Below are 18,614 nucleotides of genomic sequence, written 5' to 3' on the forward strand. Positions count from 1 at the left end.
AAAATCGCCAAATGGTGCACAGATTTACGCTCGCGCAAGCGTCGACCGATCTGAATGGCCAAAGACATAGACTCATTCAGACCAGTAGGCATAGGAAATCCCACCATGACATCCTTAAGGGCTTCAGAGAGACCCTTTCTAAAAATAGCTGCCAGCGCACATTCATTCCATTGAGTGAGCACGGACCACTTTCTAAACTTCTGACAATAAATCTCTATATCATTCTGACCCTGACACAGAGCTAGCAAATTTTTCTCTGCCTGATCCACTGAATTAGGTTCGTCGTACAGCAATCCGAGCGCCAGAAAAAACGCATCAATATTACATAATGCAGGATCTCCTGGCGCAAGGGAAAATGCCCAGTCTTGAGGGTCGCCACGTAATAAAGAAATAATGATCTTAACTTGTTGAACTGGGTCACCAGAGGAGCGGGGTTTCAAAGCCAGAAATAGTTTACAATTATTTTTAAAATTCAAAAACTTAGCTCTATCTCCAGAAAATAACTCAGGAATAGGAATTTTAGGTTCTAACATAGGATTCTGAACCACTAAATCTTGAATATTCTGTACATTTATAGCGAGATTATCCATCAAAGAGAACAGACCTTGAATGTCCATGTCCACACCTGTGTTCTGAACCACCCTGATGTAAAGGGGAAAAGAAAGACAGAACACAGTGCAAAGAAAAAAAAATGGTCTCGGAACTTCTCTTTTCCCTCTATTGAGAAGCATTAGTACTTTGGGCCTCCAGTACTGTTATGAACAGGTAATTCAGAACCACAATGGACATTGAAGTTCAGAGCACACAAAGTGACCTGACAAATACCAAAAACAAGGACGAGCTCTGAGACGTGGGAACTCTGCTGACCGCAATCCCTAATCCTATCACACCACACTAGAGGTAGCCGTGGATTGCGCCTAACGCTCCCTATGCAACTCGGCACAGCCTGAGAAACTAACTAGCCCTGAAGATAGAAAAATAAGCCTACCTTGCCTCAGAGAAATTCCCCAAAGGAAAAGGCAGCCCCCCACATATAATGACTGTGAGTAAGATGAAAATACAAACACAGAGATGAAATAGATTTAGCAAAGTGAGGCCCGACTTACTGAATAGACCGAGGATAGGAAAGATAGCTTTGCGGTCAACACAAAAACCTACAAACAACCACGCAGAGGGGCAAAAAGACCCTCCGCACCGACTAACGGTACGGAGGTGCTCCCTCTGCGTCTCAGAGCTTCCAGCAAGCAAGAAAAACCAATATAGCAAGCTGGACAGAAAAAATAGCAAACAAAAATAACACAAGCAAAACTTAGCTTATGCAGGAAGGACAGGCCACAGGAACGATCCAGGAGGAAGCAAGACCAATACTAGAACATTGACTGGAGGCCAGGATCAAAGCACCAGGTGGAGTTAAATAGAGCAGCACCTAACAACTTAACCTCATCACCTGAGGAAGGAAACTCAGAAGCCGCAGTACCACTCTCATCCACAGGAGGGAGCTTGGCCACAGAATTCACAACAGTACGCCCCCTGTTGGCCGAGAGGGCATTTATGTTTAGGGTTTTTTCATATGAACTTGAGCCTGGAAACTTTTCAGAATATTTTCCCACGCTCGAGTTCATATGAGTTCATCCTCTTATATGTCCGTAAAACTCGCTAGTGTGACGCCGGCCTCACTGTGTGTGTGTTTTATTAACCCTTTAACAACTGTGGGATTAGTAATGGACAGGTGTCTTATTGACATTTCTCCATTACTAAGCCGGCTTAATGTCACCTTGCAATAGGAAAGTGACATTAACGCCTCATTATCCCATATGCCAATGCTACAGGTGAGTGGGAAGAACTGGGCAAAGCTCCAGAATTGGTGCATCTAATAGATGCACCTTTTCTGGGCAGCAGCAGGCTGCTGTTTTTAGACTGGGGGGCCCATATCCATGGCCCCTTACCAGCCTGAGAATAGCAGCCCACACCTGTGAGTTTTGCCTGGTTTGTTGTAAAATATAGGGGGGACCCCACGCTGTTTTGTTTTTCTTTCACTGTCCCCTGCTCGCGCTGCTGCCTGCAGAGCAGGGGACAATAGATGAGAGCTGGATTCAGCACCACACGCAGAGGACAGTGGCTTACAGTAGCGCTGTTTCTCCCGCAGCCGTCCGTGCACACGGAGGACAGTGTACTGTTCTCCATGTGCATGTGTGTGGGCCGTTTGGCGGGCCGTTTGGCGGGCCATGTGTCCAGGTAAAAACGGACATGTGTACATGTTTTGCACACGGACACACAGTCCGTGATAACACGCTGACATCTGCATAGACCCATTCATTTGAATGGGTCTACGTGTGTCAGTGTCTCTGGTACATGAGAAAACTGTCACTACACGTACCGGAGGCACCGACGTGTGAAACCGGCCTAACAGAGCAAAAGCTAGCTCTAAAGGATTTCAAGAACCTGAAATTTCTTAGCATTTTTGTCTGGTATCATTGATTTTCATGACATTTCTTTCTTTGTTAACATGATTAAAGGCACATACCTTTCACATGTATTTATTTGCCATTCATAATGTCATTTTGATTTTTGTTTAGTCACACATGGTTTTTATCTTTTGTATTTATTTTGTGTCTATATTCTTATAAAAGTTTTTACTATCAATTTGAAATTTTGTTCATTTTGCTCATGAATGCTAATGTCCTTTTATCTCTTCCAGAAGGAAGCTATAAGAAGTTGCTTCTTATTGATGTGGACTGTGGAACAGATGATGCCCAGGCCATTATGATGGCAATTGTATCTCCAAATGTTAAAATTTTAGGAATCACATGTGTTGGGGGCAACACTCAATTGGACAATGTTTGCAAAAATGTCCTGCGTGTCCTTAAATTGTGTGATCGCTTAGATGTAAGTAATGGATTTATTTATTTTTTTATATGGAGCCCAATTTTAAAACTTTCTCCATTTTTCTAAATATCAAACTTGCAGTATGGTGTAGAATTATAGGATTGTTTTAAGTTTGAGCTGTTAGAGAACAATCAAGGCTCTTGAAATCCGAGTATATGTTCTTTTTATCCCAGTATTTTTATAGGGCAGCCATTTCCCCTACTTGGTACTTGTGAGACAGTGTTGTTACCAAAAGTAAGAAACTAATTTACAAAATAGAGTCTTGGAGTGGTCACTGTAAAAATAAGTATAGGGGTTAAATAGATCAATAAATATAGGACTGTTTACAAGCTCTGTTTTTAGTATACAAAATAGGATCAATTTTTCTTAACCGTAAGAAAAAGCTGACGCGGAGCTATTGGGAAAAAAATCACAAAATATACAGCTGCTAATAATATAAAAAAACAAACATATCTTTCTTTTCTAACATCATAGATCAGTAAAAGTACTCAAAATGTTGTCTTCACAAGTCTTCTAAACACTTACTTTCAAAGGGGTCAGCCTCCAACCCATAAAGTAATTGCATACACTGATGTACAGGGTGGCCATTTATATGGATACAGCTAAATAAAATGGGAATGGTTGGTGATATCAACTTCCTGTTTGTGGCACATTAGTATATGGGAGGGGGAAAACTTTTTAAGATGGGTGGTGACCATGGCAATTATTTTGAAGTCGGCCATTTTGGATCCAGCTTTATTTTTTCAATGGGAAGAGGGTCATGTGACACATCAAACTTATTGTGAATTTCACAAGAAAAACAATGGTGTGCTAGGTTTTAACGTAACTTTATTATTTCATGAGTTAGTTACAAGTTTATGACCACTTATAAAATGTGTTCAAAGTGCTGCCCATTGTGTTGGATTGTCAATGCAACCCTCTTCTCCCACTCTTGACTCACTGATGGCAAAACCGCAGAAGAAAAGCTAGCACAGGCTTCCAGTATCCGTTGTTTCAGATGCTGCACATCTTGTATCTTCTCAGCATAGACAGTTGCCTTCAGATGACCCCAAATATAAAAGTTTAAGGGGGTCAGATCGGGAGACCTCAGTGGCCATTCAACTGGCCCACGATGACCAATCACCTTTCCAGGAAAATGTTCATGTAGGAATGCTCGGACCTGACACCCATAATGTGGTGGTGCACCATCTTGGGTGTCAGGTCCGAGCATTCCTACATGACCAGTTTCCTGGGAAGTGGATTGATCATTGTGGGCCAGTTGAATGGCCACCAAGATCTCCCGATCTGACCCCTTTAACTGGCCCACCAAGGTCTCCCGATCTGACCCCTTTAGACTTTTATCTTTGGTGACAATTTTTTTTTATTTTCTACTATTTTAAAAATTATCTATCTATCTATCTATCTATCTATCCAACTATCTATCCTCACAGTGCAAGCAAAAGTTTTGCTTTTTTTTTTAAAAAAAAGTGATTACGTCTGTCTGGTTGTTGTGATGCCATTTTCCTGGTGATTTTAGCAAACCTGAAGCAAATTGACATCAACTGTAGTAATAAAAATTGTGTTTGACATTACTCCTCAGTGGTTAGCACAGCAGCCTTGCAGCGCTGGGGTCCTGGGTTCGAATCCCACCCAGGACAACATCTGCAAAGAGTTTGTATGTTCTCTCCGTGTTTGCGTGGGTTTCCTCCGGGCACTCCGGTTTCCTCCCACATTCCAAAGACATACTGATAGGGATTCTAGATTGTGAGCCCCATCAGGGACAGTGATGATAATGTGTGCAAAACTGTAAAGCGCTGCGGAATATGTTAGCGCTATATAAAAATAAAGATTATTATTATTATTTATTACTCCTTTGTGTTAGTTGTCAACATTTGCTGGGCTAAAAAATGTTCTTCATATTTTAGCATGGGTAGCCGAATTTCGCCTAAAATTTTATCACCAGGTGTCAGGAAGCTTATTATTCTAAGAGTAAAGTCAGGCAAAAGCCAAAATGAAGTAGCTATGGAATTCAACTGCTCTTAGAGACAAGCGTCACATATAATAAAGAAAGGAAAAGAGGGTTATGGAACAATTGACAAACCTAGAAGTGGACGACCAAGGCAGACTTCCTCCAAAATTGATCACATTATTAAGAAAAAGTCAGTATCTGATGTCCATAAAAGTGCTGTACGGATTGAAATGAGTTGCCAAACTGTGGTCCAATGGTAACAGCAGTAGGGTTGAAAGCAAAATCTCCAGTCAAGAAGCCTTTCATTTCTGCAAAGAATTGTAAGGTCTGACTTGAGTTTGCCAAAGAACACAGCCAATGGAAAGAGACACAGATTGGTCTAAGGTGTTGTGTTTGGATGAATCCAAGATCAATCTGTTTGAAAGTGATGGCAAGCAGTATATATACTGCCCAATTGGAAAACATAATGATTTAAGGTAACAAACACCTGCAGTAAAACAATTTAAATGTGATTGGCTAATTCTGGACACAACCACATCTGTTATGAAAGGCAATTCAGAATCACAATGGACATGGAGGTCAGAGCACATACAGTGAACTGACAATAACCCAAAATAATAGAACGAGCTCTGAGACGTGGGAACTCTGCAGACCGCAATCCCTAAGCCTATCAAACCACAACTAAAGGTAGCCGTGGAGCGCTCCTGACCAGAACCTAGGCGCCTCGCCACAGCCTGAGAAACTAGCTAATCCTGAAGATAGAAAAATAAGCCTACCTTGCCTCAGAGAAATTCCCCAAAGGAAAAGGCAGCCCCCCACATATAATGACTGTGAGCAAGATGAAAACACAAACACAGAGATGAAACAGATTTAGCAAAGTGAGGCCCGACTAGCTGAACAGAACGAGGATAGGGAAGATAACTTTGCGGTCAGCACAAAAACCTATAAAAAACCACGCAGAGGGGACAAAAAGACCCTCCGCACCGACTAACGGTACGGAGGTGGTCCCTCTGCGTCTCAGAGCTTCCAGCAGGCGAGAAAAACCAATTAAGCAAGCTGGACAGAAAAATAGCAACAAAATAACATAAGCAAAACTTAGCTTTGCAGAGCAGCAGGCCACAGGAATGATCCAGGGAAAAAACAAGTCCCGCACTGAAACATTGACAGGAAGCATAGATCAAAGCATCAGGTGGAGTTAAGTAGAGAAGAAGCTAACGAGCTCACCAGATCACCTGAGGGAGGAAACTCAGAAGCTGCAGTACCACTTTCCTCCACAAACGGAAGATCCCAGAGAGAATCAGCCGAAGTACCACTTGTAACCACAGGAGTGAACTCTGCCACAGAATTCACAACACACATCCCAAATTATAACATTTAGGCAACATTTAGTTTCATTAATTTATTTTCACTCTAAAATAACTTCAGTTTGTTTCTCAATGGATTTGGTTTGGTTGTAAGTGACATTAAAGGTGGATAAAGTTTTTAAATGATTGTTCTTGGCATATTTTTTTCCTGCATGACAAAACCCTGGCATTTTAACAAGGGTACACAGACGTTTTTTAACCTCTCTATACTACTCTCTGTATAAAGAAAGAGAGAGAACCCCTTTGCAACTTGGTGTACGTTCCAAAATTGTACTTTAAGGTTCAGCTGGAAATAACCCCTTGTGCTTCCTGTTGATCGACTTTGAAGGTGATTATGTAAAATGCAGTGAGGGCAATAAGACATTACTTCAGTAAAAATGGAGGTTAGAACTACAGTATAGCTATGGATGGACTAAATCCTGGTCATTCTGACATTTCCATGGAGGGTAACTGGTGTTCTTATACCCATTTTCTGCAGCTATATTTGTGTCCATTTCTTCAATAGGTTGCTTAAAAATTCTTCCCTAAAAATGGTTACAACTTGGATTTATTTAAACAAATAATTTTAACAAACAGTGTGGGGTCCCCCCATTTTTGATAACGAGACAAGCTAAAGCAGACATCTGGGGGGGATGGTATTCTCAGGCTGTGAAGGCCCATGGATACACAGATATTTTGCTCTCCCCAGCCCAAAAATATCAGCCCTCAACTGCCCCAGAAAAGGCGCGTCAGATAGATGTGCCTATTCTGGCACTTTGTCAGATTCTTCACACTTGCCCTAGTGCATTGACAAGCGAAGTAATATTTTGTTGATTTCAGCTGTGTAATGTCTGCTGACATCAAGCCCAGAGATCAGTAATGGGAAGGCCCATATCAGGCACCCATATTACTAACTCAGTAAGTAAAGAGAGAAAAAAATACATGGCAAAAAAATGTATTTAAGGCTCACTCTATTTTATTAACCAGCAAAGGCAAAGCAGACAGCTGAGGTCTGATATTAATGGAAGGGTCATGAATATTGGCCCCTTACTGCATAATAAGACCAGTTTGCAATTGTCTGCTTTCCCTTGGCTGGTTATTAAAAATAGCTGGGAGTATGCATCATTTTTTTAATTCAATTATTTATTAGTATTTTTCATATATTTATTAGTAAAAAAATAAAAATGATGTGGGTTCACACTTCTTTTTCATAACTAGCCAAAGTAAAGCAGATAGCTTGGGGCTGGTATTCTCAGGCTGGGAAGGTCCATGGATATGTGGCCCTCCTCAACCTAAAAATAACAGCCTGCCAGAAAAGGTGCATCCATTTGCAATTTGCAATCCAATTATGGCACTTTGCCTGGCTCTTCCCGCATGCCTTACTGCGCTGGAAAGTGGGGTGATATTTTGTGGTTGATGTCAGCTTTGTGGTATCAGCAGACATCAAGCCCAGATGTTAGTAATGTAGAGTCTATGTTATAAGACACTCCCATTACTAACCCCTCATGTTTAAAGCAAAAACCACCCACAGAGAAAAGTCCTTAAATTGTACAAAGCACTCCCTGACCCTCTTTACTTATTTATTGCCTTGAAAAAAATAAAATACTCGGGTGTGCGAAGGCACGGGACTCAGCTTATTCCCCAGATATATTGCATTTATTTCGCTGTGCTATCCTATAGATTGTTCTATAATAGCTTGACTTGCGTGGATAACTGTTTTGTATCTTGCACATTGTTTGTCCCATAATTGTGGTCATTGTACACTGGAACTTTACTTGTCTGCCTTATGATTAACTATTGATTGATTTGCCGGTACAGTATAAGTGTAGCTTAGTATTTTATGCACATTAGCACTTTTTTGCTAATCATTTGTTTTTTATATATATTTTTTTCTGAGTGATTTTTCACTTATTCCACAGTTTTATTCGCATTTTTTGCACAAGAGGGTATACACAGCCGAGTAATATATAAAATCCTTTATATATTAAATCCTTCTATATATATATATATATATATATATATATATATATATATATATGTATTTAGTCAGTCAGCAATAGTGCAAGTTCCACCACTTAAAGATGAGAGGCGTCTGTAATTTACATCATAGGTAGACCTCAACTATGGGAGACAAACTGAGAAAAAAAAAAACAGAAAATCACATTGTCTGTTTTTTTATCATTTTATTTGCATATTATGGTGGAAAATAAGTATTTGGTCAGAAACAAACAATCAAGATTTCAGGCTCTCACAGACCTGTAACTTCTTCTTTAAGAGTCTCCTCTTTCCTCCACTCATTACCTGTAGTAATGGCACCTGTTTAAACTTGTTATCAGTATAAAAAGACACCTGTGCACACCCTCAAACAGTCTGACTCCAAACTCCACTATGGTGAAGACCAAAGAGCTGTCAAAGGACACCAGAAACAAAATTGTAGCCCTGCACCAGGCTGGGAAGACTGAATCTGCAATAGCCAACCAGCTTGGAGTGAAGAAATCAACAGTGGGAGCAATAATTAGAAAATGGAAGACATACAAGACCACTGATAATCTCCCTCGATCTGGGGCTCCACGCAAAATCCCACCCCGTGGGGTCAGAATGATCACAAGAACGGTGAGCAAAAATCCCAGAACCACGCGGGGGGACCTAGTGAATGAACTGCAGAGAGCTGGGACCAATGTAACAAGGCCTACCATAAGTAACACACTACGCCACCATGGACTCAGATCCTGCAGTGCCAGACGTGTCCCACTGCTTAAGCCAGTACATGTCCGGGCCCGTCTGAAGTTTGCTAGAGAGCATTTGGATGATCCAGAGGAGTTTTGGGAGAATGTCCTATGGTCTGATGAAACCAAACTGGAACTGTTTGGTAGAAACACAACTTGTCGTGTTTGGAGGAAAAAGAATACTGAGTTGCATCCATCAAACACCATACCTACTGTAAAGCATGGTGGTGGAAACATCATGCTTTGGGGCTGTTTCTCTGCAAAGGGGCCAGGACGACTGATCCGGGTACATGAAAGAATGAATGGGGCCATGTATCGTGAGATTTTGAGTGCAAACCTCCTTCCATCAGCAAGGGCATTGAAGATGAAACGTGGCTGGGTCTTTCAACATGACAATGATCCAAAGCACACCGCCAGGGCAACGAAGGAGTGGCTTCGTAAGAAGCATTTCAAGGTCCTTGAGTGGCCTAGCCAGTCTCCAGATCTCAACCCTATAGAAAACCTTTGGAGGGAGTTGAAAGTCCGTGTTGCCAAGGGAAAAGCCAAAAACATCACTGCTCTAGAGGAGATCTGCATGGAGGAATGGGCCAACATACCAACAACAGTGTGTGGCAACCTTGTGAAGACTTACAGAAAACGTTTGACCTCTGTCATTGCCAACAAAGGATATATTACAAAGTATTGAGATGAAATTTTGTTTCTGACCAAATACTTATTTTCCACCATAATATGCAAAAAAAATGAAAAAAAAAACAGACAATGTGATTTTCTGGATTTTTTTTTCTCAGTTTGTCTCCCATAGTTGAGGTCTACCTATGATGTAAATTACAGACGCCTCTCATCTTTTTAAGTGGTGGGACTTGCACTATTGCTGACTGACTAAATACTTTTTTGCCCCACTGTATATATATATAAATTGTACTAGACTGTGGCCCGATTCTAACGCATCGGGTATTCTAGAATATGCATGTCCCCGTAGTATATGGACAATGATGATTCCGGAATTCGCGGCAGACTGTGCCCGTCGCTGATTGGTCGAGGCAACCTTTATGACATCTTCGTCGCCATGGCAACCATTATGACATCATTGTTGCTGTGCCCGATGGTCGATTGGCGGCCTCAACCAATCAGAGACGCGGGATGTCTACGTCCTTTATGACATCATCGTCGCTGTGCCCGTTGCTGATTGGTCGAGGCCAGGCCGCCAGGCCTCGACCAATCAGAGACACGGGATTTCCAGGACAGACAGACAGACAGACAGATAGATGGAAAAACCCTTAGACAATTATATATATACTAGATTGCGGCCCGATTCTAACGCATCGGGTATTCTAGAATATGCATGTCCCCGTAATATATGGACAATGATGATTCCAGAATTCGCGGCAGACTGTGCCCATCGCTGATTGGTCAAGGCAACCTTTATGACATCATCGTCGCCATGGCAACCATTATGACATCATCGTCGCTGTGCCCGTTGCTGATTGGTCGAGGCCTGGCGGCCTCGACCAATCAGAGACGAAGGATGTCTACGTCCTTTATGACATCATCGTCGCTGTGCCCGTCGCTGATTGGTCGAGGCCTGGCGGCCTCGACCAATCAGAGATGCGGGATTTCTACGTCGATGCTGTGCCGGTCTCTGATTGGTCGAGGCCTGGCGGCCTCGACCAATCAGAGAGCCGGGATTTCCAGGACAGACAGACAGACAGACGGAAAAACCCTTAGGCAATTATATATATAGATAGATAAGGGTTTTTCTGTCTGTCTGTCTGTCCTGGAAATCCCGCGTCTCTGATTGGTCGAGGCCTGGCGGCCTCAACCAATCAGCGACGGGCACAGCATGGCGACGATGATGTCATAAAGGTTGCCTCGACCAATCAGCGACGGGCACAGTCTGCTGCGAATTCGCCTCGACCAATCAGCGACGGGCACAGTATCGACGAAGATGTCATAATGGTTGCCATGGCGACGATGATGTCATAAAGGTTGCCTCGACCAATCAGCGACGGGCACAGTCTGCCGCGAATTCTGGAATCATCATTGTCCATATACTACGGGCACATGCATATTCTAGAATACCCGATGCGTTAGAATCAGGCCACAATCTGGGCACAGTCTGCCGCGAATTCTGGAATCATCACTGTCCTCCACTGCTGTCAAGTGCCGCCATTGTGTTGTCTAGGGGTCTAATTGTCTGTCTGTCTCGGATATCAGCCAATCAGTGATATTAGTGCGGGATTTAAACACCACTGACAGTGCAACATACATACATACATATTCTAGAATACCCGATGCGTTTGAATCGGGCCAACATCTAGTATTTTATATTCTGTCTAGTCCTGTTCTTGCGTACGTTCTGTATTATTTTTGCATATTTTTTTTTTTTTATCCCTATGTAACCTTTTGCCATTTTCTATAATAAAGGCATATTTTAATTATTCTCTAGCCTGTATACTTTCTGGTGATCCTTTGTTCTTTATTGCTTTGGGTTTGGTCTGCACAGGATGTACATACATACATACTCCTTTGTATTATTTGATTTTTTTTTTTACAGGTAGTTTATGGATAAAAGAGAGTCGGGGAGTGTTTTGCAAAATAAAAGGAATATTACTTTTGACTATTTGTTAGTAATTGGGGGTGTAAGATAAGACACCTCTCCATTACTATCACCTGGGCTTGATGTCAGCAGACATTACATAGTTGACATTATCCCCAAAACCATTACACCACTTGCCAGTGCACGAGGACAAATGGGAAGGGCTGAGGCTTAGAGCCAGAATTGACACATCTAATGGATGCGATATTTCTAGGGCTGCTGAGAGCTGGCATTATTAATCTGGGATGGGGCTAATATCCATGGCCCTTTCCCAGCCTATTATTTTTTTTTACAGCAGCTGTATGCTTGGCCTTTGCAAGTTTTTAAAAATAGGGGGGACAGCACATGATTTTTTTTTTAGGGGGTGCCCCTTTTTAATATCCAGAAAAGGCAATGCATACAGCTTTAAGCTGATATTAATATCCTGGGAAGAGCTATGCTTATTTCCCCCTTCTCAGAAGAATAACACCGGCTCCCAGCTGTTTGCTTTACCTCAGCTGGGTATTAAAACTTAAAGACTGCACATATTTTTTTTTCTTTATTTCTTACCTAAATACATGTACAGTAAGCTGCACACGCACGCTGCACTAATTATATATCTCACTGACATCTGACTGACTGGTGAATACTCTCATAAGCATCGCCTGCTCTTGCTGCTATCAGCGACACCAGGTGTATGATGATGAAAGTATTCTTCATTAGACGATGCATGACCGGTTTCCCACCCTATCCCACAGATGACAGCGCTGGAACCGCAGGATATTTAGGTCTCCCATTGACTTGAATGGGGTTTGGGTTTGGATCAAATTCAGGTACCCTAACCATACTTTTTTATAAAGTTCGGCTGAACCCAACGAACCCGAACATCCACGAGTCCGCTCATCCTTACATGTAATCAAACTACTTACTCATCAATAAATAAATAAAACTCCTTACATACATTTATGAACTTAAAAAATCTAAACAAATGGGCATCGTATAAACATTTCAAGATGAAATCCATCAGAACAAAAGTGCCTCTGATAAATCTGACTTGATATTCACATTAGACCGAAAGGATGTATATTATCCCCTTCGTGTTAAAGATTTCTTTTAGAAGTATCTAAGATTTCAATAAAACTTTTTTTAAATTTTATCATGATCAGTTTCAGTGCCTTTCAATACGTCATTTGCTCCATGGATCCTCACCAAAATTGTTGCAGAAATCATGGAGGTCCCTAGAGGAAAAGACCTCCCGAGAATACCATACCTAGACTATTTCCTGTTTATTGCAAATTGAATTCAGTCTCTCTAACAGCTTTTCATAGCTATCTCTGTAATAAGGCAGCAGGGAGGAGAAGAGATGATTTCTCCTCCCTACCTACACCAGGATGTCAATCACAGTCCTGTGTGCATGCTTCCACCATGCGGTAACAGTGACTGCTATTGGTTCTGGACTAGTCCCATGGCCACCATCAGGGAGAGCAGGGACAATTAAACACTGTTTTTAAACATTTACATGTACTATTAATGAATAATTCAGACATTATTAAAGATGGCCATTGGAGGCTGATAAAGCACTCAATACATTGCAGGGATAAATCATGATGTTTGATGTTGAATTCCCTATAGAATAAAGAATATGGTCTAAAAATAAAATATATTTGGGAGCTTCTGCTTTAGTCAAAATTACATTCAAGATTCTGGATTGTTAGCCTCCACAGTTTTTATGTATGATGGAATGTAATTAATTAATCTGTTGCAAACAGTCCATTGCAAAATCAGATGTGACAACATCATGCAGGTGCAGAATAGCAAATTATGCAGATTTGCTGTAGGGTTCTTACCATGCAATGTAAAGAGTGAACATCTGTAGCATAAATTGACTATGGAATAAAAACCTGCAGAACAGGTCAATTTAGATAAGTGATTTTTAACAAGTTATGTGGGTGTGAATTGGTAAAATATCTTCCGCAATGCTGCTACTGTAATACACTGCAGACTTTCTGACCACAATTAACTGGTGAGCCTGCAGCATGTTTGGAAAAACATACTACTACATGATGGATATTTGGATGAGCTTTATTGTATGTTCACAGGCCAGACTGGTATAGACTTTTCTGATGGGATTAAGGTCACACACTTTACATACACTACCGTTCAAAATTTTGGGGTCACCCAAACAATTTTGTGTTTTTTCCATGAAAACTCATACTTTTATTAATCAAATGAGTTGCCAAATGAATTTACAATCTAGTCCAGACATTGACAAGGTTCGAAAAAAAAAGATTTTTATTTGAAATAATAATTTTCTCCTTCAAACTTTGCCTTCGTCAAAGAATGCTCCCTTTGCAGCAATTACAGCATTGCAGTACTTTGGCATTCTAGCAGTTAATTTGCTGAGGTAATCTGGAGAAATTTTACTCCATGCTTCCAGAAGCCCCTTCCACAAGTTGGTTTGGCTTGATGGGCACTTTTTGCATACCATACGGTCAAGCTGCTCCCACAACAGCTCAATGGGGTTGAGATCTGTTGATTGCTGGCCAGTCCATTACAGATAGAATACCAGCTGCCTGCTTCTTCCCTAAATAGTTCTTGCATAATTTGGAGGTGTGCTTTGGGTCATTGTTATGTTGTAGGATGAAATTGGCTCCAATCAAGAGCTGTCCACAGGGTATGGCATAGCGTTGCAAAATAGAGTGATAGCCTTCCTTATTGAAAATCCCTTTTACCTTGTACAAATCTCCCACTTTACCAGCACCAAGGCAACCCCAGACCATCACATTACCTCCACCATGCTTGACAGATGGCATCAGGCACTCTTCCAGCATCTTTTCAGTTGTTCTGCGTCTCACAAATGTTCTTCTGTGTGATCCAAACACCTCAAACTTGGATTCGGCTGTCCATAAGACTTTTTTCCAATCTTCCTCTGTCCAATTATTATTATTATACATTTTTATAGCGCCATTTATTCCATTTATGCAAATTGTCTCTTCAGAGAGGAAGAGAGCTAGAACTCTAGTGCCTCCTATTGGAAGGTAGCAATCCTACAAGTCAATGTTGACCCTTTAATGAGCCTTGTCACATGACTTAGGATAATAGCCAAACCAGAATCTTAATTTGCAGACACTGTGTTTCGGGGTACTGCCCCTCGTCAGTGCAAAGTGGAGATCTGGTTTGGATGTGTGAGAGGCGTCGGACCGTTATCCAAGAAATATTGTTTCTCCCTGCGGAGATCGACATGCTAAGCATGCCGAGATGAGGAGACTTAAAGCCACAATGCTCCTCTGGGTAATATGCTATTATGCAAATTTATTCCATGGCGCTTTACATGTGAAAAGAGGGCAAATATAGACAAATACATTAAACATCAGCAAAAAACAAGGCACACAGGTACATAAGGAAGTAGGACCCTGCCCGCCAGGGCTCACAGCCTGCAGGGGATGGTTGAGGATACATTAGGAGAGGGTAGAGCTGGTTGTGTGGCAGTTCAGTAGGTTGAGGAGCACTCCAGGCTGTAGGATGTCAGTGATCGATGGTGTGTGATGTCTCCGCTTTCATCAGAGCTTTTCAAGATTTTTAAGAGGAAAGAAACCTGCTCTCATCACACAAAATTGGCAATGATCACATCAAGCATTCACGAAGACAGTGCACCCACTGGTCATATTGATCACGCCACCACTGGGACCATGCCTCCTGCCGATCACACCACCACCAGTACTGTTAGTCACATCACCCATCTTTCACACCACCACCAGGACCGTGCAGCCCAACGGGTCACATCAATCACACCATCACTGGGACTGTTCCGCTTACCGGTCACATGACCACAAAACCCAATGTTCACAACACCAGTGAGATTGCACCGCCCACTGATCACAACACCAAGTATCCACCAGGACCATATGGCCCATCGATCACATCGCCACCGGGGCCACCTCAATAACCGGTCACATCACCAAACATCTACCAGGACCATCTAGCTCACCAGTAACATCGATTAGACTGCCACCGAGACCCACCAATCACATCACCACCAGGAATGTGCCAGCCACCGGTCACATGACCACATCATTCAGTATATCGCTTTAATCCACTCATAAAGTCTGGAATGAATGTCTGTGTTCTTTTGCCCATATTAATCTTTTCCTTTTATTAGCCAGTCTCCGATATGGCTTTTTCTTTGCCACTCTGCCCTGAAGGCCAGCATTCCGGAGTCGCCTCTTCACTGTAGACGTTGACACTGGTGTTTTGCGTGTACTATTTAATGAAGCTGCCATTTGAGGAATTGTGAGGTGTCGATTTCTCAAACTACAGACTCTAATGTACTTGTTTTGTTGCTCAGTTGTGCAGCGGGGCCTCCCACTTCTCTTTCTACTCTGGTTAGAGCCTGTTTGTGCTCTCCTCTGAAGGGAGTAGTACACACCATTGTAGGAAATCTTCAGTTTCTTGGCAATTTCTTGAATGGAATAGCCTTAATTTCTAAGAACAAGAATAGACTGTAAAGTTTCATATGAAAGTTCTTTTTTTTCTGCCCATTTTGAGAGTTTATTGGAACCAACAAATGTAATGCTCCAGATTGTCAACTAGCTCAGAGGAAGGCCAGGTTTATAGCTTCTCTAATCAGCCAAACAGTTTTCAGCTGTGCTAATGGAGCGCCCCCGTGGGCCGTGGGGTATTCGGTACTGGGTCCTTCTGTTCTGGCTGACCCTGTCCGTGGCCCATGGGAGGTCCATTGATGAAATGGGGGAAAGGTCTTTAAAGGGATAATGTTCGTGATGCCACCTGTGGTATTCGGTCAGGGTGACCAACGCTGCTTAGGGGTCTGCTGGGGGGATGTTATGGCAGCTAGATGGTATACCTTCCCACAAGTATGTCCCCAGGGCTTCCCAGAGTGTAGATGGTGAATGTTGTAAGGCGCAGTGAATAACAAGGACACAAAGTTGCAGTCTCTTTACCTTTACTGAAGGCTTCAGCATCCACAGTCCAGAGTAGGAACCACAGGGTAGGCAGAGTCCGGCCGGTCTGAAGGCAAATCCAGAGTCCCCTTATCCAGGTGGAATTCAATAGCCTTCCTCTAGTGCCTGGGCATTGTAGTACCTCCCTTCTGAGCAACTCAGTAAGGTCCTCTCCTCACAACTATTGTAGATGTTAAGTCTCTTCTCTCTGTCCCCCTGACGGATAGGACAAACACGTATGACGGGTGGCCTGAGGCTTTTTATAGGGACCCTAGTGATGCCCCGGCCCCACAAGTTGCCACCCTGCCTCTTGGGTAAATGGTCGGGCAGCTAACGTGGAATTAACTGTCCTGCCAGTCTCTGAAGTAACGGCATAGAGCTCTTTACTTCCTCGGTGTTCTGGCTACCGGTCCTGCGCTTCAGAAAGAGGCAGCTTGCTTCTAGCTGGTCTCCCTCTGATGTTTCACTCCTGTTGCTCACTCACTGCAACACAATTCCTTTCGTATCCTTTCTTAGGATGCTGCCACCCGTGGGGCAGGCACAGCTCCGTGTACCTTCCTTCTGTAGGCCGCAGTCTGGAGCTGGCTGGAACACAACCCAGCCAGCCTCTGCCAAACTCGGTCAGGACCCACTGACTATCTCCTTCTCTCCTTCTCGGGATTTAAACCATGCTTCGCTGCTTGGTCGTGCCCGGCTGACCACGACCAGTCAGTGATATTGCAGCAGGATTTAAACACCGCTTCGTAAATAAACATACATATTCTAGAATACCAGATGAGTTAGAATTGGGCCGCCATCTAGTAGATCTGTAATAGCAAGGCCAATGTTTACTAATGAATGTTTAATTTTAAAAAAAGGGGGGAAAAAAGATGGCGTGGGCAATCTTTTGCTCCAAAGGGGGAAAGCCAATGGCTGGGGGCCAATATTTGTAGCTTGGGAAGGGGGTAATACCCATGGCCCCTCTCTAGGCTATGAATATCAGCCCGCAGCTGTCTGCGTAGCTTTTACTGGCTATTAAATTAGGGGGACCCCCCAAAAAATGATGTTGGGTCCCTCTATATTTTATAGCCAGAAAGGCTATGCAGACAGCTGCAGGCTGATATTCATAGCCTAGAGAGGGACCATGGTTATTGCCCCCCCCCCAGCTACAAATACCTGCCCCCAGCCACCTCAGAAATGGTGCATCTGTAAGATGCGCCAATTCCGGCACTCTTCCCACTCCCCTTTAGTGGTGGGATATGGGGTAATAAGGGGTTAATGTCACCTTGCTAATGTAAGGTGACATTAAGCCCGGTTAGTGTTGTGAATTCCGCTCTTGGGCTCCCTCCGGTGGTTGTAAGTGGCACTTTTGTGAGTTCTGCTCTTGGGCTCCCTCCGGTGGTTTTAAGTGGTATGGCTGCTCCTTGGATTTAGCAGTCTGCAGCTGCTTCCACTGATTGTCTTTCTGCTCGGCTATTTATGCCTGGCTCTTCCCTTCAGCCAGTGTCACTTGTCAATGGTTCCTGGTTGGATTCACATCTCTCTTGGATTTCCCTGTTATCCTGACCAGTTCAGCAAAGTTAAGTCCTTGCTTGCTCTTTTCTGTCCACAGGTTGTGGACTTATCCGTTCTGTGCTTTCTATGTTTTGTCCAGCTTGTCAGTATGGATTAATTCAGTGAAGCTGGAAGCTCTGGGAAGCAGATTTACCCTCCACACCTTTAGTCAGGTGTGGAGATTTTTGTAAACTCTGTGTGGATTTTTTGTAGTTTTTATACTGACCGCACAGTATTCCATCCTGTCCTATCTATCTAGCTAGACTGGCCTCCTGTGCTACATCCTGGTTTCATTCTGTGTATGTCTTTTCCCTCTCCACTCACAGTCATTACTTGTGGGGGGCTATCTATCCTTTGGGGATTTTCTCTGAGACAAGATAGTTTTCCTGTTTCTATCTTTAGGGGTAGTTAGTTCTCAGGCTGTGACGAGGTGCCTAGGGAGAGACAGGAGCATCCCACGGCTACTTCTAGTGTTGTGTTGAGCTTAGGGACTGCGGTCAGTACAGGTACCATTTCCTTCAGAGCTCGTCCCATGTTGCTCCTAAACCACCAGTTCATAACAGTACTACAAGTGGCCGAAAATGAATTAAATGCATCTCAAAAGAAGGAAAAAAAAATTCTGAGCCATTTTTTTTTCTGTGCTCT

The 18,614-nt window shown here is 42.8% G+C and overlaps 1 protein-coding gene across 2 annotated transcripts in view; it reads left to right on the plus strand.

The window, feature by feature from the left end:
- LOC138642476 (nucleoside hydrolase-like) overlaps positions 1-18,614 on the plus strand; it is a 118,840-nt gene that overhangs the window by 22,340 nt on the left and 77,886 nt on the right. The window contains exon 2 of one of the 2 annotated variants that reach the window (XM_069730654.1): positions 2,702-2,886. In XM_069730654.1, the coding sequence (XP_069586755.1) occupies positions 2,702-2,886 (185 nt within the window). Of the gene's footprint in view, positions 1-2,698; positions 2,887-18,614 lie in introns of both variants that reach the window. The other variant, XM_069730652.1, reaches the window with a different exon arrangement.

The sequence above is a fragment of the Ranitomeya imitator genome, chromosome 6, assembly GCF_032444005.1.
Source record: "Ranitomeya imitator isolate aRanImi1 chromosome 6, aRanImi1.pri, whole genome shotgun sequence".
Taxonomy (NCBI): domain Eukaryota; kingdom Metazoa; phylum Chordata; class Amphibia; order Anura; family Dendrobatidae; genus Ranitomeya; species Ranitomeya imitator.